The sequence below is a fragment of the Pseudopipra pipra genome, chromosome 20, assembly GCF_036250125.1.
Source record: "Pseudopipra pipra isolate bDixPip1 chromosome 20, bDixPip1.hap1, whole genome shotgun sequence".
In the NCBI taxonomy this organism is placed as follows: domain Eukaryota; kingdom Metazoa; phylum Chordata; class Aves; order Passeriformes; family Pipridae; genus Pseudopipra; species Pseudopipra pipra.
Genome location: NC_087568.1, coordinates 6247424 through 6268820, shown reverse-complemented (window position 1 = coordinate 6268820; position 21397 = coordinate 6247424). Strand labels below are relative to the sequence as shown.

Sequence of the window (21397 nt, the reverse complement as noted above, 5' to 3'; positions counted from 1 at the left end):
TTTTCTGTGCCTTTCAGAAATTGCCAGTCTGGCTTTGCAATGGAAAAGGAGCTCAAGGAACCTGTAATAGAAAACCCTCTTAAAGGGACGTGGCCTCAGGGTTTCAATTTGAGGTAGTCACATACCTCCATTTTGCTTCCAGAATAAAACTTTGTATGAAATGACTGTGGCAAGATGTTTCACTAATGGGTATTGGGTTAATGATCAACAGAGGCTCCCTCAGCCAGCTGCCACATGAAGGACTGGTCAGCACACGCCTTCCTGTGCTCCTACCTGCCAGTGGAGCTTCCATTCCTCCTGAAATGCAAGCTGTGAGTGTGAGGAGTACAAAACAGGCAGGACAGAGTGAGCCCTGACAAAGTTTTCCAACCATCTTGTTCTCTGTCCAGTCACTTCTGTTTCCACTCTTTAAGGGGTAATATTGCTCATCAAATTAAAAACACAAATGGCCAAGAGAGGAGGAGGGAAAGGGTTGCCTGGAAAAACTCAGGCATAGAAAATAAGTTCTTTTTTTTTTTTTTTTCCCCAGCCTTCTATCAGATTCTTTGAGGTGTTATCTGTGCTTTGCAACAGCAAAGGTGAGGTTGGGTGTGGTATAGTGGTGTTCAGTGGATTTTTGTTTGCATCTGTCCAGGTTGGGGAGAGAGTTTTCAGCTTGATTGTGTTTTCATCATGCTTTTTTCTCCTGCTACTTCCTGTTCTTCCCATCCTCCCCGTGCCTCCATATCAAAGAATATGAGGGAGGCATCTAGGATATTTATAATTCAGCAATTTTTCCAGAACTGTTAATGCTCCATTGCCCTGGAACGGAGCAATACCATTCCCACTTGACAAAGACTTGCTGTACCCGTCAGCCCCAGCTAGTGCAGCGTCCTGTTTCCAGGCTAAGCCTTAAATAAGGGCTCTGCAGAGGTAGTCTGCTTGCCTCTGTTACAGATTAATTATGCAGTAACCCCTCTGTTGGAAAGCTCTTTCCCTGGCTTCTGTCAGTGGCCTGTTCTGGTAACACAAGGCATCTGCATAAATGTTGAATTCCTTTCAAGTGCAGCACTGCTCATTTTGTACCTTCAGCAGCCTGCAGTGCTCCTGCTGCAAGGGAAACTCTGTGCTGTGGAGGGGGAGTGTATTTCCTACAACTGTTTCTGTCATTTGCTGCTGTTCTGCTCTGTTGAACACTCTTTTTGTGCTGTACAGGGAGTAGCTGATCATACTCTGGCTGCTGTTCTCTTTGAGGTCCATTTCTGATGTATTTTTGTAGTAATGCCTTTTCCTGCTATAAGTGCAAGTGTGTCTGTTCTGTCAAAACAAACCTGCATGTTATTTTCCCTCCAAAAGTAATGCAAGCACATCTCCAATGTCGTTTGCTCTCAGTAGGGGAGAATCAAGGGAGTGTGTTGGAATACAGCTTGTGGTGACAGCCACAGAGGAGGTAAAGGTCTCTGATCCACAGAAACCTGCTCCTGGCAGTGGGAGCCTGTGCTGACATCTCCCAGGGGCTTAACCAGCACCGTCTGCTGCTGCTGCAAAATGCAGAGCTCTTCCCTATTCTGCTTTTAACCAAGATGTAATTTATGAAATTACATTTCTCTGATTAGGACAAGTTGCATCATGAGATATTGGTTGCTCTTAGGAAATTGTTTTTCTGCAGCTGTGGCTCCAGAGGAGCAAAAGCAGCTCTAACTGCTCTGTCTCAGACCCTTTTCTCTCCCCTCTTGCTGGCTCTGTCAGTCTGGCATAACACCAGTTCTGACACTCCCCAGCTGGGGCAGAAGGGAAGGGATTGTTGGGAGAGGCAGAGTTTAGAAGTCCAAGCCCGTCACCAGCAGTACGGAGATGAGTCAGGGGGCACAAGCTTTTCTCAGCAGCCTCTTCTCATTTGCAAACCTCTCCTGCTGAGTGGCCTTTTTGCTGATAAACCCCGACAGCGATAGATATCGATGGAGGGGACATCCAGGGAGAATGTGTTTGGAACTTGTCTCACAAACCAGTGGCCTGGTTTGTGCTGCTGAATGGTGCCTTTATAAAGGAGCCGTGGTAAAGCACCTGTGTTCATGGTGGAATGGAAAAGCTGCTGTTAACACATAAAGGGCTTTCTCCTGGACTGTTGCGTTTGTTTTGAGTAAACATGCACTGTATAGAAGTGACTCACAGGGAAACATGTCTGAGCATGGTAGGGTGTTACCTCTTGGGTAACTAAACCTACTTTTAGCACCGGGGTTGACTTGAGGCAGCTTATTTACTGGAGGGCTCTTCAGCATGTTCGAGCCAAATTGCAGTGATGTTACATCACACAGTGTTAATGAAATTATTCCAGAAATGAGCTTGGCCTCATGTGCAGGTTAATTTGCACTATAAAGACTTCTCTGGCAAACTCTCCTGGTTGAAACAGGGTTGATATTGGCAAAAAAAAGTCGCTTAATTATTCTGGCATCAGTATGTTTTCACGTGCCATAAATCTGCCTTGGAGGCAAAAGGATTTGTCTCTCTACATCACTTGCATTAGGAATGTTGTTCCTAGTCTTGTGTTGATTCCCTTCAGGGTTTTATTTGCCAGATTTACTATCTCAGCAAAGCCTTGAAGTATTGAGCTGACCCACATCTTGATTTTTCTCATCTTAGGGGGCATGTGTGGATTTCTTTTGATTTTGAAAGGTAGAGTGTTTTTGTTTTTTCATAAATAGCTTTTTTTCTTCATAAGAGCATCTTGTTTTGAAACACAGCTTTCTTGTATCAAGGAGTTGTAGCCATGTCTTGTGCCCTGTGTAGTGGGGACATTATCAGAGTTCTCCTTGATGGAGTTTATGTTGCTGTCTTTCTTCACTGGGAATTTAAATTTGGTCAGCAAAAGGCAAATCTGGAATCTCTCAGAATGACAGCTAGCACTTAGGGGATGAAGAAAGTTTATAAATATACCAGCAATGGATAATCAGTGTGTCTTCATTTTACATCTGTGGTCTGCCAGAAGTGAAAAGGCTTTCTAGAAAAGCTACAGTGTGATACAGAAACATGTATTGACTCTGAAATGTGGTGGATTATTCCACCTTAATCTTGTAAGCATCTGTACAGAACAAACCTTAGAGGTTTTCTGAAGCATTTGGGACCTTATGAAACTTTGATTCCACCATCTGTTAGAACCAGAGGGGAAATCTGAATCGTGCTTTGTCCAAAGGGCCAACAAACCCTTGGAAGAGTTGGGATTTTTTTTCCTCCCCCTCTTTTAACTTTTGTGGGTTTTACTGTGCAAGTGAGTTGGTAATGAGCCTGAACACCCCTCAACCCCCCAGTAGCATGGAAGTCTCTCAGCTTGGGGTTTGCTCATGCCCCTGTAACTCCAGCTGGCTTGGCTGGAGGTGCAGGTAAGAGTTCATAAGCAGTACCTTAGTTAAGTTGTCCCCATACCTGTTTTATGCACTGAGCACTTTTGATTGTTCAGTGGTTGTAGTTGTGGAACGTTAGATCTGAAAGGTGTTTATGCCCAGAGTTAGGCAAGTTCTTCAAAGCGTGCTGGGCATGAACTGCAGGGTAGCCCAGTCTGGGACTGGGACAGCACATCTGGGACAAGCTGAAGAAGGCAGCACCAGCACACAACAGCCTCAGCGAGGTAGCTGGTGGTGACCTGGGCAGACTCGAGTGGAATCCAGTGCAGACCTGCTCTTGTTTCTTCTGCAACTGAAATCCTTGTGAATTTGCTTAAGAGAGGAAAGCACTGGTGGTGGGCTGGGCAGCCTGGCACATGGCTTGTTCTTGGCTAATCCAGCCCCAACGTAGTCTATCGGAACAATAGAAGTAGGAGTCGGTGTGGTGACTCAGTGCATGATCGGAGTTCAAAAAAAGCAAATGCGTCTTTCAACGTTCAATACGTACGTTATTACAGACTTGTGCCCTAGTAACTGAGTCATCTATCCAGTTATTCCATTCTCTGCACTAAAGAGTTTGGTGGTTCTTTGCTTGTGATGTTTTTGCTCCTGGCACACATCCCTGGCCTCAGACCAAAAGGAGCTTGTGCTCTGTAGATGTGGCAAGAAGTCCTTGGATATGTGCTGCTCCGTGTTGGTCTGCCTTCAGCACAGTGTGTAACAGTAGATGTATTGCACAGCATTTGCTGTTACACTCCCTTCTTGGCCTTGTTTTCCTGATGTCCAGCTTTTCTTCTTTGCTTTGAGATGACAGACTGTAAATTACAAATACCTCAAAGCACAGTGGCTCTGCTGGGCATGTCCCATCTGCACAGCGCCTTGTATTGTCCCTTGCTGCTTTGCAGCTGAGTCTGTTAGAATTATTTCCCCATGCCTTCTCCCTGCTCCACCCTTGTTCAACTCATCTGACTTGTTCTATAGCTTAAGTTTTAAAGGGTCATTTTTCTGACTTTTTTTTTTCTCCATTTGGCACAATTTTTATTTCTTTATGCAACTTCTGCTGTAGCACTCAGTCACCAGCTGAACGCAATTTTTAAATAACCTCCATTGTTTCTTTTAGTATTTTTAACATAGTTCATGTTAGGAGTAGATTAAAGGTTTTAAGATTTAGATACAAGGAAATATTGGAAATATTTTTTTCTAGAATAACCCCCAAAGGTTTTAAAAACCCTGGATGTACTGGAGAGTTTGGCTACCCAATACAGTGATCTGGAGTACATGGGATGAACTGCACTGGAAAACTCTGCCTATGGGACATTGTGCATGAGGTGCAGCATTTCATGTCTGTCACTTATAAAAGACACGTGTCTGGGTGCACGTGACTGGAGTCCAGACATAACTGAATTACTTTCAAAGAAGCTGTTAATACACAACTAGGAATGCTGATGCTCGAGGCTTTTCTACTGGTGATTGACTGACTGCCACCCCAGTTTTCCAGAAGGTATTATCACTCCCTGGCTTGTACTGGTGGACCTTTATCAAGATTGATCACTGCCTTGGAGGGAACTGTAACACGCAGTTCAAAAGCTTTACGGAAATAGGCTTCTCCTGGAAATGAGGTTAAAACCATAAAAAGTCAATCCCTTGCCTGGTAGATACCAGCTTATTCCTAAGGAGGATTTCTAAATCATTCTTTGAATCCTGTTTTTTATTCCATGCTCGCCTGGTTGTTTTTGCTCCAGTTCTTTCCTCGCCTGCCTTTGACATACTTGGTGCTGTCGTCATCGTCCCCTGTCCCCCAGTGAAGCTTGACTGCTCCTTACCTTGGTTTCTCAGCTGTGGCTGAGGTTTCTTGCATTAGCTTTTTTCTTTCCCGTGCATTTGCCATTAATCCTTTTTCCTGTATTTGTCTCATGTACAGTCAAATAAGGATTATGCAGGCTGTGCTGTTAACTGCATCAGCGGAATCTGGTTTTCTGAGCTGACTTTCCCCTACTCTTCCTTCTCCGTTCACTCTTCCCCCGCTTCCCCAGCTGCCAGTGAACAGCAGGAGTGGATGTGTGTCCATCTCCTGGTGTGAGACTGTGGGACATAGCATGATGAAACCCTTCAGAAATTTTTGGAGGGTTCATGTTCCCTCCAAAAAATGCTGGGTCATGTGAATGCTTCGTTCTTAAAGCATTGTTGTTCACATTTGGCATTTGGAGAGCCCATATATATGACTGGTCTAGTGCAAATGAAGAATTAAATGGCTGTAAGCTGATGCCAAGAGGGAGGTGTGGGTAGGTGTCCCTCTCCATCATGGGCCATTGGAATGGGTCTGCTGGGAATTCAGAAGTTAATTTTGCAAGCAGGTGGTAGATGTGATGACTTTACTGCCGAACCCTTGCTTAAAACACTTGCAGTGCTTTAACATCCAAATAAGACTTGTTTCAAATGACAAAGGCTTGCTCAGTTCTCTCAGTGACACAGGCTGCATCATCTGTCTCTGAGCCATTTTTCCATCATAACTGCTCGTGTCTCCTGCACAACAACCAGCACTTGTCAGCTGGAGAATACGGGGTTGTTTGCAGAGGGGGAGACGTCCAGCTCCTGGGGTTGGCAGTTGTTCTGCTCAGTGATGTAAGCTCAGGCACAGAGTAACTTTATTGTGGGGAGCTCTGTGCAGCCCTTGCTCTGCTTCTGCTCAGGGAAGGCAAACTCCCTCCATGTAAACTTGCTGTAAAGCATTTCTCCTCCTCCAGGTTGGCTGGATGCCTTGGATTTCACGCATTGTGTATCCAGCTGGGTTTTATGATCCTGTGTGATGTTCCCCAAGGAATATGGTGTGTCACCTCTCATTCTTGGGATACATTTCCACTGAGCTTCCCAGCACTTGTTACTGCATCATGTTTGCTTCTGCTTTCTGCCTGTGTATGAGCTTGACAACAAAATAAAATGGATTATGGCAGCTCTAAGCTTTTACTGGTGTGACCCATTCCTGTGCTATCTGTCCACAGTGCATCTTGTTCATTGTGGATTTCTCTCCTTTTTCTTGCCAGGCATCTGGATGGCAAAGCCTCAGAGCTGCATTTTAATTTTATAACGTGTGCTGCAGTGAAGTGCCCTGTCCTAAGCCCATTATTTGGGGATACCTGCAGATTTTGGATCATATATCTAAACCAGCTAATGGCTAAATGAGGGCTTGCTTTCTATTATATATGTAGATTCACCCACATTTGTAATTTCTGTGTTTTATAGGCAGTGATCAGGCCCTGTTTTTGTAGCACAACCTGCTGTGTTAGTAGGATGGAATATATTTTGGTGTGCTGTGAATGCTGGGGTGTGAATATTGGTTCCTGAGCATCTTAGAAAGTCAGTTTTGAAACAGGCTTTTCAGGGAATTTTCCTTGCCCTTACCAATGGTTTTTCTTACAGCTTTGCACTAGAAAACCTGGTTAAAATAGTAACTGTCTTCTCTAGAGCATAACACAGGATTGTTCCAGGCTTTGCCAAGCTAAGGGAGTGTCAGTGATCCTGCTCTAATTGAGCCTGTGGGAGGACTGGGGAATAGATGAGACTGTTCTTAGGGTGGTCTCTGCAGCTGAAAGAGAGCTGTGTAAAGAACCACTGTAGAAGATGCCCTTCATGTGCAACCTGCTGAAATAACTGGATTTTTTGTTTCTTTATCCCCCTCTGTGATTGAGGGGATTGTACCTGCATTGCTGAGGTTGTGTTACCTTCCTCCCCAAAAGACTCACTGCTGGTGTGTGTCAGGGCCCTTCAAGGGCTGCTCTTCAACCCATTGCACTTAAAAGAATCTGAGCTGGGAGTTGGCTTGGTGGCCTCTGTAAAATGGTTTTATCTTTCCTGTGCCTTATCAGATGAGCTGCTGTTACTCCTGCTGCAGTGGCAAACCAGTGAGGAGGATGCAGAGCGAGTGAGCAGGAGGATTAGTTCTGCTTGAAGGCTCTGACACAGTTCCACATCTCAGAGGGGGGACAGCGAGCATGTGGACTGACCATCAGAAATAGGAAGGCTTACCCTTCCCCTTTGTGTAGAAGAGGAGGAGAAAATCTGAATAAGAAGCTCTGTATATGTGTTTATCTATCTACTGTCTCATTTAGCCTGAGGTTTTCCCACATCTGCTCCCGTGCACGAAATGTCAGACTGAGACACGCTGCTCTACTGAAACATTCGGCATTAAAAAGCTATTTTTTGTTGTCCCTGCCCTCCCAGTAAGGCTGTGGCCTTTTTATGACACACTGTCTTACATGTGACAACTGCCACAAAGTAAGGGTGAAACATCAGCTTTCCTAAGTGCTTCAGCAAGGCAAAAGTGTTTCAGCGAGTGGTGCATTGGAAGCTTGATACCCAGTTGGGCACAACTCAGCCCTCAGTCTGTAAATAGAAGTTTTAATCTCTGTTCTAGTGTTTCATTAGCTAGGTTTTCATGTGGGAGAGAGGGAGCCCAAGATAGCACGGGTCATATACATGGCCTTTTTCTGGAAGTGTTTGCTTTAGCCAGCTTGGATTCATAGGGAGCTTTGTGGCTTTCTGGAACAGTGCTATTCTGTCCACGGCACTAAAATCACAGTTGGTAAACAGCTCCTCTTTAAAATCTGTTCCTCATGTGTTCTTCTACCTGTCTCCAGAGCTGTGTGTGAGATCTGAACACAAAGAGGCCTTGGAGGCTTCGCCAAGCTCACTGCTGCTCCTCTAAAAACAGGTAAAGTGTTGGGTTCCTGCTGTGCGTGGTTCCCCATTACTTGGATTCACACAATGCTATGGTGAAACATCTCCCAACTGCTCTTTTTCTGGTAAACCTTCTTTCAGGGGGTAGGATGGTGGATAAGAGATGCAAAATACCGTTCCTCTGGCTGGTCACAGAGCTGGAGGTAGATGAGCAGCTCCAGGGTTGGAAGACCCAAGAAGCTCCTTCTGAAACTCCACTTTCCAGAAAAGCTGCCACAGGGTTGCATCAGTTTATTCTGAGGAGATATATTTAGGTCTTGAAGAGTAATTACACAGCTTTGAATAAGTCTCAAGTCAGAAGAGGGCAAAGCTTAGCTTGGCAGGGATTCAGCCTTCTGGGAGTCTTCTTGCAAAATGGTCCAGGCAGCCTTTTTTAAAATAAAACTTCTGAAGAAGACCCACTGAATTGGCACCTGGTACCAGGCATTGGTCTGAACTATTTCTGGCTCTCCAAATACAGAGTAAAACTTAAAATTAGACACTTCTGGTTTTAAGCTGTGAGTTTCTGCTTCACTTTTAGTTGCCTTGTGATTAGGATGGAAGGAAACGCCTCTTGGTGCAGCCCTCACCACCCTTCTTGTGTGTTTTTTGTTTCTGTATGATGGTTCCTAATTGTACATCAGAGAATATTCTAGGGCTAAGTACAAAACTGCTCATCATCTGAGTTCTCCTTTTTTTTTTTTGTCCCTATTTTAGTGTTCTCTAATTACCAGCCTGACGATAGCTTGGTGGGAGGTGGATAGGCAAAGCCCATTGCTTCCCCACATGCCATCTTTTGGAAGTGTGGAATTAATTTTTAAGAGTTTGGTTTGAAACAATAGAGCTGTCCCTTGCTTGTCCAATGATACAGACCCAGCCTCCACCCTTAAGAGCCACTCTTTAAAGTAAAAAAAAAAAAAAAAAGAGGTTGAAATTCATTGTCGAATGATTGTGAAACTTGTGACTGGGGAGCAGCTCAGCATTTTATCTTGTAAACTCCTTCTCACCCTGTGCAGACTATTCCAAAGACATAAAAAGCCCCAAGCTATGCTGCACCTGCAGCTCGGGTTCGTGTTCACTGTTCTGTGGGTAACATAACCCCCCCCAAATCCTTTTCCTAATCCCGTGCACTGTGTGGTATCTACGGCCGTTTTGGGAAGCCAACACACATCCCTAATAAGAAGCAGAATGTCTGTTAGCAGAGCTTTTGCTAAAGGCAAATTAGCTATGAAGCTCTTTATTACTAATCAGTACTTTTTTGCCGCGTTTTGAAGTAATTAGCCTTCATTGGACTTAGCAGCATCCAGCAGATGCTTAATCATGGCTGCATTGTAAAAAGAGTGAGAACTCCTGAGTAAGGAAACTCGTGCTGCAGCAGCCCTTGATGATCCCACTCACAGAGCAGCTTTGGGATCTGGGAGCTGGAGCTTAGTCCCATAAATACTCACTTTTGCAGGAGTTAGAGCTCTGAGCAGGGCTGAGAACAAGGTGTGTGAACTGTGAACAGTGTGCTGTTCTACCTGTCTGATTGAACATCGTTCACTTGTAGCTGCCTTCCAGCATTCAGCGTGAAGCCTTGCTCTCTAGAAAACAGCAATTCCTTTCTAAAGACACCTAATGCAGCTAAAATATTCAGTGATTTCTGCATCCCCCTGTACCTGCCTTGCATCACTGAAGCACATGTGTTCTTAAGTGTTTTTCCATTCTGTTGAATTCCTTTTTTTCATCTGTGCCCGAGTTTTCCTTCCTTTAGGTCATTCGAGATACCTGCTACTGAGTCAGGTTTAAGGCACGCACATCTGAAATGTAACTTGCCTAATTTGGCTGGCTCGGTGAATATTTTATTATAGGCAAAACCTTTTTATTCCCTCCGGAAGTGTTTATTCTCCTGTCTGAAAGAGCTGGAGTGAGTGAGTTGAGTGGAGCAATGAGAACCAGATCTCATCTTGAATTAATCCCAGATTCAAAGGTATTTTTGGCACTTAGATGTCTCGCTTTTCACTGACTTCAATAGCAAGCCTGAGTTCTGTCTGGAAGGGGTTTAAGTTCTCTACCTTGAAAGAATTGCTGCCTTCTGTTTTCTCTTGTTTTAAACAGGGATGATCAGCCTTTATCTGCATTACAGAGGATTACAGGTTTCAGTTATTTGTCACCGACTCCTTTTCTGTTCTCTGTGTCTTGGCCAGCAGATTCAGTCCCACAATGTCTCAGAGGACCAGCAGGGACCTTCTGGCTTGGGATCCAGTCCCTGGATTTGTCCTGTTGGGCTCAGCTCGAGGTTGCAGAAGGGCTGCTTGGGCTACAGCTTCTGCCCCTTCCTTCCCAGGAGGAGAATTGAGGCACTACCAAGGCTGATCGTTCTCCCCTTTGCCACCAATCCCTTTGGCCTGCACCATGCCCGGGTCAGATGGTGGGAAGCCTCCCTTTCCCTGCGAAAGCAAACAGTTTATCAGGTGCCCTTGCCCCTTAGTCCTGTGCTAGGAGGAGAGATAAGAGCGAGATGCAAACTTGCTTGCTCACAGCTGTCAGCAGTGCCTTCCCTTCCTCCCCTGGCCTCATTACTCTGAGAACTGACCTGGCTGAGGGCCAAGCTCCGAACCATAAATGGATCAGGTCCTGCAGAGGCTCAGTGGGCAAACCAGAGCTCTGTGGAAGGACCCACATGCCTTGTTTCCAGGCTCCTTTTGAAAGGTGAAATCCAGCTTCCCCTGAGGGCTCTGCAGCAGCCAGAGCTCTACCTGAAGCAATTCCTGTGCTCGGGAAGGCATCTTCTCTTCCTCCTGCAGGCTCAGGCAGGAGCCATGTGCTTCTCCACTCGCCCTGGAGATTAGGATAGGCTGATCAGAAGCTGTGCAAGCAAAACCACCTCCTCCCTGGCAGAAACTGCTTTGCATCTGAACCCCCCACATGATTTGAAGTGCAGTGTTTGCTTGGCATGGCCCTGTCTGCCTGAACCCAGGAGCATTTCCACATGTGTTTTTGTCCTCCTCCGAGCTGGCTGTCCTCACTGGCTTCCTCCCAGCATGAGAAGCAGGGAAGGACAAACCATCCAGGACACACAGCACGTTCACTGTGCAGAGGCTGTACAAACAGGCATGCTGGAGGAAGATAAGCTTGTGAACCTTCAGCCCAGTTGGGTTACAGAGATTGGCTCCATCCACGCCGGACGGTGAATGAGCTAAACCGGCTGAGCAGGAAATGTCAGAGAGCTCGTGAGAGTTTTAAAGGCAAATTCTGCTGATGAGATGATTAGTCTGCCTGTAACCTAGGTGGATTTTACCTTTATTGACTAGTGAAAAGCTTAATGGTAACGTAACGCCCTTGTGTGGCGCCGTTTTGGGTGGTGTGGACCAAGCTGTGTCGCGCAGGATCTTTACAGGCCAGGATGCCAGCCATTAAAAAAGGTACTTAATAGTCAAGACTGATTTGGCTTTGTACTTTTATTTGAAGAATGATTTGTTGTTTGTTTTTGGTTTTGTTTTTTTTTTCATTCTCACAGAGAGGAAGTTCAGGAAAACTGTGTCCGCTGGAAAAAGAAATTCACCTTTGTGTGTAAAATGAGTGCCAACCCCGCCACAGGGCTCCTGGACCCCTGCATCTGCCGAGTGTCTGTCCGTAAGGTGAGCATCCAGCTTCTGCTCCTGGCAGGTAGTACCACCAGTGCACTGGTGTTGGTTACTGGGTGCTTTTTGTCAGCAGGAAAAATTGCACGGGCTGTGGTGGGAAGGAAGGATTGTTTGGGCCAGGACGTGCTGGAATGGAGCCTCTCTGTCCAGCAAGGGTACTTGATGGAGGGTGGGAGCAACCAGGGTCGTGGTAGCTCTTGAGAGACAGAGATTTGTGAATCCTGAGAGCAGATTCCAGGATTGAGTTATGTCTTTCCCCCTGTTTCCCCAGCACATATAATAGCAGCTTTTCCTGTTTGTTTTGTCTCCCATTATAGGAGCTGAAGGGCGGAAAAACCTACTCAAAGGTAAGAGCACAGAAAGGGCAAATGTGGCAGAGTGATGATGGCCTTGTCTCCTGTTAGTCCTTGACACCCATTAGAAACCAGTGGCTGCTGAGTGAAGCAATCTGGAGAGATGCTTATTAGTTCTGAGTTTAAGCCTGAGTTAAGAGAGTTCCCAAAAAAAGCCCTTGCTAGGACAGAATCCAGATTGCACTGGATGTGGATTTGAGACAGGGGTTGGGAAGATGATCTGCATGTCCTCAGACTTTGGGGAAGTTCTGAGTCAGATGTGAACTCTCTGGCTTCTGGCAGCGTCTCCCTAATAAAGAAACACAGACTCCAGTTCTGTTCTCCAGAACACAGCAGTCAGCTGGGGCTGGGGCAGGCACCTCACTGCCTTGTGAGTGCAGGCAGAAACCTACAGCAGGAATCACTGCCTTCCAAAGCATAGGAGACACTGAGGCAAAAACCAAATGGATCAGCAGGGATCTTAGTTTTGGTTTGTTTCCTCCTCATTTTCTTGCCTCTGCTATGGAACAGACAATGGGCCACCCCCTTCTCTGCCTTGTGCTGGATCAAGAGACAATGTTGGCTTAGAAGCTGAGCTCACACAGTGCCCGAAATCGTGTTTGTTTGAAAATGAGTCATTGCTGCTGGTTTCTAATAAACAGATGCTCAGGTCACGCACAGCCCTTTAAGAATTTCTTCTCATCAATATCCTTTGTGAGACCATGGAGGCAACTGGTTGTGAAGGGTGCACTGCACTCCTATGAACTGCTGTGCTGTGTGAGACAGGGCAGTGTGGCTGCCCACACTGTTCCTTTTTCATTGCTAATTAGGACATGGTCTCTAGGGCCATCAGTTTCTCTTTCACTAAATTCACGCTGTGGGGAGGTTATTCATTCTGCAGGGCTGCCTGTCCAGGGAGAGCAGCAGAGCTGGAGGAAGAGACATGCCTCTGAGACATAGTAAATCCATCAGTCTGTGCCTCCCGCAGCGTCCATCCTCAAGCTTTCCACAGTGTTTGGAAATGCAGAATTAAAGGAAGCCTGAAGGCATGTTTCCATGGTGGAATTAACCTGGACTCTTATTCAGGCCATGTTCTAACCTACTTCCTTTTTACTCAATTGTGTTTAGTGGCATGTAAAAGAGACCTCCTTGCTCCAGCCCAGAATTTTAGACCAAATCTCACGTGCTTTTCATCTCTTGCTTGGTCTTCTGTGAAGAAAATTGATGTGTTCTCCTAAAAGATGATCCGAGCATTTCAGCAGCTTAGGCACAAGGGATGTCACACCAAACAGGGTGATTGCAGTCATGCCCTATGGACCAGGCTTATTCCAGACAGGCCCTCATGACAGGACTGACTGATCTGGGCTTCCCAGTGTTTCTAGCAGAAGTCTGTGGTGTATGTCCATGCAACTATTTTCCCATTTTAAACCAAAATAAGTCCACACCTTTTTGAACTATCTTAATTCAGCTGAAAACTCCTCGAATCGTGGCAGCAGATGTAGAGGGTAATGCAACTTGTGAATGCCCTCTGTAGAGGCTGAGAGTGATGGAGCTGTTTGTGCTCCAGGCAGAGTTTCCACTGACTTGCACACCTTTGGGTTTGACGTGAATGTCACCTCAGTGTCAGGGGTTATGGAGCGGAAGACAACAGGAAGGACTGATAAAGCGGAAACTCTTTCCTCTGAGCTGGAAGAAACACTATCAGCTGGCTGGAAAACTGAGGAAACTATTCTGAAAGGTTATATCTGAAAACATCCTTTTGTTAAGGGATCTTTCCTCTATATACTGGGAGTCTGCTTCCTGAAAAAGCTTCTGACCTCAGCACACCGTGTGGGTCGCTGCAGGGTTCTCCCACACTCTGACGTCGATCTTCTTCAAGAAGTTAGTGCTGTGGTGGCAGAAAAAGGAACTGGGTCTGGGCCACTCCTGTTGTTCTCCTAGTGTGGTTGTTCTGTGTCTTTGTCACAGTGATGGATTGCAGCTCTTTCTGTTGCTTTCTCCTGTCCTGTTTATCTCCAAGAGATAAAAATTTGCTGTTTTTTCCCTTATCGGTGAATAATTAGAAAGCAGCATAGCCCTTGGCTAGAAGAGACAGAGGAATTTCTAGGGCAAGGGCTGGAGAAACACCTGCATTAAGGGAATTGTTAAGAAGGGAGAAGAGCTGACTGTAAAGGTTCCCCTTGCTGATGAAAGGTTCCCTCTCTATCCCACATCTTTTTTTCATTTGCCATCAGGAGTTCCCTTTTGCGAATGGGGTGGAGGAAGCAGCTATGCTAATGTTGGTGCTGTTTCCCCTTCAATCATATATCTTGAGCAGACTGTGGTTTAGACTTTTGATTTGGAGCCGTGGGAGCCAGGGTTCCTGTGGCAGTGGCTGTGGTTTGTGCTGACTCCCTATCAGCTTCCACAGTTGACAGAGCACCACATTTCCGTAGGATGGTGCTACTGTTGGGGCTCCCCGTTCAGTTGTGTCATCCAGCTGTCAACAGTGGGGCAGGAGGAATGTTCTGCAGCGCTTGGAATGACCTGCTGCTGCTCCACCTGTGCTCTGTGTTCTCCTGGGAGCTGATGTGGATGCTGAAGTGACGCAAACTCTCCATGCTCGGATGGTTTGTCCAAACATGGGGTACAGCATTTCTTCCTGGTCAGATTAGATGAGACACAACTGACTTGTATTCCTAAAGCTCTGCATAAAACAAGCTGTAACTTTTTCTTTGAAACACTCTGTTACTACACCAGGAATTAGGGCAGGAAAACAAAGGTATCCTTCATTGTGTTTGTGTTTACTCTGGAGGCATCAATGCCCTCTTTGAATTTACCTGTGGTCTTCAACCTTCTGTCACCTTCCCTGTTTGCTTCCCCATTGTTAGAGGAGGTTTAGAGAGCTCACAAGTAAATCTCTCCAAATATTTTTCTTCCCTTCTGCCTGTCAAACATCCCTGTTGCTGGTTAAGCCTTAGCAGCATTGAGGAAACTTTGCTCCAGGAGTTCCCCAGCCCAGCAGCTGCCTCTGAGGGGTGAGGCACATGCACTGCTCCATGGCTGCGGGCTTCCAGCTCCCTGTGCCGAAATCTCAGTTGTTTTTTTCAGGATGGTGTCACTTTCCTCTGTAACAATATCCTTTCATCTCCTGGTTCACATGCTCCACTGCATTCTGGGATGGCCCGATACAAAGAGTGCCTTATTATGTTTGTGTATGTGTGATTCTGTTTTTTCCACATCACTGACCTAGTGCCTTCCATGTCCTTGGTTATGCAACGGCTGCAGGCTGGTTAACACTGTCCTGGCCAGCACCACCACTGTCTGCCCTTCCTCCACAGAGGTTTGGCTTCCTGAAGGCCTCCCAGTGTCTGTCTGACTTGGGATTAGGAATGTGACCCTGCCCATCCTCAAGAACAGGGGATCTTCACAGCCACCACTCCTGTTTCTGCCCTTGCTCACAGATGCTCTCTCTTTTTGGTCCGTGTGACACCATGTATCCCTTTATTGAGTAACCTTTGTTCTCTCCGGTTCCCCTCCATTGTTTTCTTGGCTGCAGCTGGGCTTTGCTGATCTAAATCTGGCAGAATTTGCAGGCTCTGGATCCACTGTCCGTTGCTGCTTGCTGGAAGGATATGATACTAAGAACACCCGACAGGACAACTCCATCCTAAAGGTACAGCAGCTGCTACTGCCACAGCTGAAATGCTATGACTGAATTCGGGGAAGATCACAACCAGAGTGCAGTGCCAGACCTGAGAGAAGGTCCTGTTAGTGTGCAGAGACAGGATTTTGCTTTTGTGCTGCTAGACTGACTTGGGAAGCTTCCCATTATCAGAGTTGCCCTTTGATAATTTGGCATCGATTTGGCCAAGCGATGACCCTTCTCTGTCATCAAAGAAACCAGGAACAGGAGGGAGGGAGGAGATTCTGAGTGAATTGTCAGGGTGGCCAGGCTGGTGTCCTGCTGAGCCACTTGAAGTTACTGATGCCAGGGATTTCGGGCAGGAAGGGAAATACCTTGCCAAATCCCTGAAGCTGATTTCCTTTGGAAAGGAACTAGATCTTGCTAATCTTTACACCCAGCCCTTGGCCCCGTGGCTGTTGTGAAGTGAGGAACACTGCTAACGATGTTCCTTGTGTCCCCTCTCCAGGTCACCATCGGAATGTCGCTGCTCTCGGGGGACCCCTGCTTCAAAACGTGAGTTTCTGGGCAGACCAGGACACCTGTTCCTTTTGCAGTTCTCTGCTGGAGACTAAAACTGGTGTAGAGCAGGAAAACTAATGCCCTTGATATTGGGAAGAACAGGGAAAAGCTTAAAAGCATTTGAATCAGCCAGAAAAGCGTTATCCAGCCTGTGCTGTTGATTGGTTTTGTTCTCTGCTCTGGCTTTCCCAGTTTGATTATTGCTGTGCACAGTGTTTTCCCTGCTAGCCTGAGTTTAGGTTGTGGAAACCAGTAGATGCTGATGACAAACTTCATGTTTTGCTGAAGGGTAGAATTTCTCATGGCTCTGGGGTTGGTTTCACTGACCTCCAAGAGGACAAAGGTCACTGAAGAAAACAGCCTTGGAAATGGACATGCTTCAGCACATATCATGCGGGATAAAGATCTCAGATTGAAACAGCAACAAAAATACTGCAAGGCTGAAACATTTTAATTTTTTTTGTTTGTTTTTTTTTTTTTTCTAAAGGGTTCGCAGTTTGTATTAGCAGAGAAATTGCAGTACTATGGGGTTTTTTGTGCTAGGAAAGAATAAATACAGTTAAGATGTGAAGCAGTTTTGCTGCTTAAAGAATTGTTGGTGAATCAACTAACAAATATCCTGGCAGCATCTCCTCTTACACTGCAGTGTGGTGTCACAGGGCTCTGCAGTCCAAGCCCTGCTGTGGTGTGCTGGAAGGTGTGTGACTGCACACAGCAGGGCTGCCACGTGCCCACAGAAATATTTGGTTTTGACTCCCAGCAGTACAAGAGAAGAAAGCTTTACCTGGAGGCCATCTCTTGCAGCAGTGGTCTCCTGGGCTAAAAAGTCTAATTTTAGGAGCTAGCTGGAAGTGTTTATAAATTAGCTTGCATTTGTGTTATAAAATGCTGCATAATTTTTGGTAGGTTTGTTTTGTGAATGGCTTTTCATGGTGCTGCAGTGTTTCCCGAGACCTTCAAGCCCAAAATCAATGTCATCTGATTCTGAAGAATTTCTGCTTCAGAAGGAAGCGTAACAAAGAAGTTTTTGATATCTTAAACCATAATTTTATAGCAGTAACAGATGTTTTAAATCTGGGGTACTAGGATGTCTGGAAATAATATGTCTGACAAAAATACCTGTTGTTCCTTTGCTATGGAAGCAAGTCCTACTGTTAGAGTGCCTGAAAATTATACAGAATTGGATATAAATATCCATTTAATGTAAGTAGGTTGTCTGAAAGTCAAACCTCCTAATTTTCTTAAAGGATTTTTGCAGTCACTGCCACTTTCTCCTTATATGTTGATGATGTGCAAATGTCTAAAAATGGAAGCTTTGCATGTGGAATAGTCCTTGATCAGTAGAGCTTCTGGTAAATGGCACTCATTAGGGGGATAGGAAGGAATTAACTGTGCTGGGAAATCATTTCTAAGCACTGACTTTCCGCAGGGGTGGATGAACCTTCTCCTTCTGGGGGTCACCAAGGGGGGCAGAGCAGGCTGAGCAGGAACACTTTGCTTACATAAGGCTGTAAAAGGCTTACAAACCTGTGAAGCAAAGTCTCCAAAGCACCTGTGTGCATGTAAATCACTGATAACGTGATTAGGGAGGTTTTTTTCCTGGTGAAGGCATGTGGGTTTCCTGGAACCTTCACAGCCATTTGGCTGCCCACATAAAATATTCTCAGTGCTTTATTCTCTCTCCCAAAACACTGCAGTGGTCCTCTCATGTAGCATCTTTCTTCAGAGCTTCAAGTGAGACAAATAAAAGTTTTTATTTCTCACTCCTCACTTAAAAACCATAATATGATCCATTAGTTACAGTTCAGATTTCAGGCTACAGGGAGGTTAGGGCTCCAACAGGAAAATTCACTTTGCCACGCTGCACATTCTGTGGCTTCCACCCAAAAACACTTCTGGAGGAAGGGAGGGGGCTCGAGGCACTCATAGCTCTGCCCTGCAGCCAGCATTTACAAAGGGATGTTGGGAGCACACAGAATAACCAGAAAAATAATTTTGACAGCTGGAAAAACACTTTAGTCTCACTGAAAAGTAGTTTAATCATCAGTTAAAGAAGGGAAAGGTTATTTGATTGTTGTAAAAGTGCTCTCATAGGGGGATGGGGTTGCTGGGATAAAAGGTTTCGTTTTGGCCCCTGAGTGAGAAAGGTGTAACAGAAAGGGAGCTGGAATTGACAGTGATGCAACAGCAAACTGGTTCCTGTTTGTGAAGCCAACTGGCCACTGGACACGTGCTGGGGGGGAAAGGGCAGCTCTGGTTGGTGTTCTGGAGCACAGTGCAAGCTTGGAGCCTGTTGTCCTGCATAAATGATTGAATGGTCCCTCTTTGCCTTAATTTACCTCGGAAACTTGCCTTTTCCTGTTAATGCAATCCAGATGCAGTACAAGGTAGGGAAGACCCGAGTCTGGAATCTAGGAAAACAAAACCCAACACCCCACTGAGCTGCTGGTCAGAGGGCTGCCAGCTTCCCCCTGCTGGGAAGGATGGGATAGATAGAGTTGGGGGATGATTCCCAGTCCTTGCCTGGCACTCTGTAACCTCCTTCCCTTCTGATTACAGGCCTCCTTCCACCGCCAAATCCATCACCATACCAGGACAGGACTCTACCCTGCAGCTGACCTGCAAGGGAGAGGGAACCACAAGCAGCAGCAGTTCCTCCACCATCGGCTCCCTGCGCCAGACCAAGCCAAGAACTGCCATTCTCAGCTCGGGTATGAATGCCCATCCTGGAGCCATGCAACGTTGGGCTGTGTCTGGACACTCCTTTGTTTTTTCCCAGCAGTTGCAAGCACAGAAACTCTTTAATTTTTTATGTTTTCCCATCCTCAGCCCCATTGCTCATTAAGAAAAATTGAGAAAAACAAAACCATCTAACTGTAACTGAGGAGAGAAAGGATGAGTCTTTGCCATATGCATATTTCTGTTAGAGGAGATAAAACGATTTGTTGCTGCTGGGGATTTAATAATTCATGCATTGCACTCATCCCTGCTTTCCACTGTGTTCAATGACACTCAACATTGTTCCCCACTCAGCTGTTCTGTAGCTCAGAGTTATCTTCTAGAAAAGTTCCTCTGAAGGTTTTAGAGGTTGGTTTGAGGTCTAATGGCCTTGTTCCAGCTGCTGATGCAGTTCTTTGGCTTCTGTATGAGCCCATTTTCAAGGACACTGCATTTTCACTGCCTTTTTTTTCCTTCCCAGCACATTCCAAATGTGCAGGCACATACACTGCACCAAAATAGCACTCGAGTCTCATCACCTCAGTGACTGAGCACAGGGTGCAAGTGCTGTTCTTAAAAAGCTGGGCTAATGTGTTACATTTGTGCACTTCTAGATAAGCTTCCTGCAGGAGACAAGCAGGGGTCATAGCAGAGGAGCAGAAGTTACACTGAGGTTTCTGTATCAAATTCAGAGGTGATTTAAATGGGCTCTCTCACAAGTAATAGAGAGGGAAAGGCAGTAACAGAAGCACCCAAACAGAGGTTGTAACACTTCACTGCCAGTGGCCATCTGATGCTTTCTTGGTCTTAATGTTTTTACCAAGGGATAGCTTCAGATACTACCTGTCCTTCTAGAGGCTACAAGTCCCCAGAGATGTTTGTAAGTTGAGGTGCTAGATGCTAGAATTAGTGATAAACTTGACAGAGAAGCTCATTGTGGTCTTTCCTACTCCCCAGGTGTTTCTAAACTCTGTGCTGGCCTGGACAGCAGGGCTCTGCCAGCAGACTTGTCCTTTCCTTGATCTGGCATCCCAAGATCAGGTTCCAGTCCAAGCTGATCAGGGCACAGTGTTCTGGCTTGGTTATGGTGTAAGCAGAGTGTCCTGTTGTTCCTCGGCAGGTGTCCCAGAAGAACCAGATCAGAACCTGTCCAGCCCAGAGGAAGTTTTCCACTCGGGGCACTCGCGGAACTCGAGCTACGCCAGCCAGCAGTCCAAGATCTCTGGTAACCATTGATTCACACAACTCTGCCAGCACTGGCCACATCTATTTTCTTTCCTGTGATGAATCCCTGTGAGTGATTTGCAGCCATCTCTCACCCTGCTCTGTAATACCAGTCTCCTACTTAGTCTCTGCAGACGAGCTCACAGATTTGTGTCTAAACCTGTGTATGCAGGAGTAGAAACGCTGGTGTGAAGCTGCCCTGCCTGTTAACTGTGCTGCCAGGAAGGGAGGGAAGGTGTGGATTGTGATCACACTGTGTTTGCAGGTTACAGCACAGAGCACTCCCGCTCCTCCAGCATGTCCGACCTGACCCACCGCCGGAACACGTCCACCAGCAGCAGCGCGTCCGGAGGGCTCAGCATGACCGTGGAGTGTCCTGAGGGAGAGCGGGACCACAAACTAGAGAAGCCACCTCGCCCCCCCAGACCAGCCCTTCTGCTGGACAGACCCTCCCGGTGAGTAACTGCAGAGCAAAGACCCTTCTCTGGGAAGGAGAGACAGAACCTACTCCTTGACTTTCGTGCAGCGGTAGATCGGATTGTAGCCACTGAGGAGGGGACTATTGCCAAGAGAAGCAGGACTGCATATGAAAATATGTGTCTTGAAAAGCTGAGTAAGTTTTTCATGTGTTTCCTCTCCCCCAGGAGGAAAAAGGATTCAGTGGAGAGTCACCCAACTCGAGTGGATGACACCAGGATCGATGCTGATGATATAGTGGAGAAAATAATGCAGAGTCAGGACTTCACAGATGTCAGCAATACTGAAGGTGAGAGGGGGAGTCTCAGAGGGGATGTCTGGGCTGTTCTTTAGCGAGGCTGACAAGGGTTTACAGTCAGCTCTGATCTGCCAGGGGCTCCCTTCCCCTTTTGACAGCTATTCGCTTTCAGTGCTTGCTGGGTGTTTCTGTGGTAGATAAACCATGTGGGTTTGAGAGCTGCACATCCATTCACAAATAGCACTTGCTGCTGTTCCACACGTGACAGCAGAGGTTGAAGAGGAGCTCAAACATGCAGAGGGAGAGAGAGGAAAAATACTGATTCTCAGTGCAGTGGAAATCAGTTACATCAGCTGCCTGCACTGCTCTAGTGGCCTCTGTCCAGGGTCAGCCCAAGGGTATTTATTAAAATAGGAGAGCACAACTGGAGGGGAAACAGCACATCTCTGCAGAAAGATGGGAATAACTATGGGTTATAGTGTGCTGGTGACCAGGTCTGGCTGAGAACTTAAGAAGGGGTTTTATCC

At 46.3% G+C, this 21397-nt stretch overlaps 1 protein-coding gene across 1 annotated transcript in view; it reads left to right on the top strand.

Annotated features, from left to right (window-relative positions):
• The window catches only part of EEIG1 (estrogen-induced osteoclastogenesis regulator 1), a 37844-nt gene that overhangs the window by 9563 nt on the left and 6884 nt on the right, over positions 1–21397 (top strand). Inside the window, exons 3-10 of the mRNA XM_064677068.1 lie at positions 11569–11689; positions 12013–12042; positions 15566–15682; positions 16161–16207; positions 18773–18924; positions 20052–20156; positions 20421–20610; positions 20800–20921. Coding sequence (XP_064533138.1) covers positions 11569–11689; positions 12013–12042; positions 15566–15682; positions 16161–16207; positions 18773–18924; positions 20052–20156; positions 20421–20610; positions 20800–20921 — 884 coding nt within the window. The remainder of the gene's footprint in view (positions 1–11568; positions 11690–12012; positions 12043–15565; positions 15683–16160; positions 16208–18772; positions 18925–20051; positions 20157–20420; positions 20611–20799; positions 20922–21397) is intronic.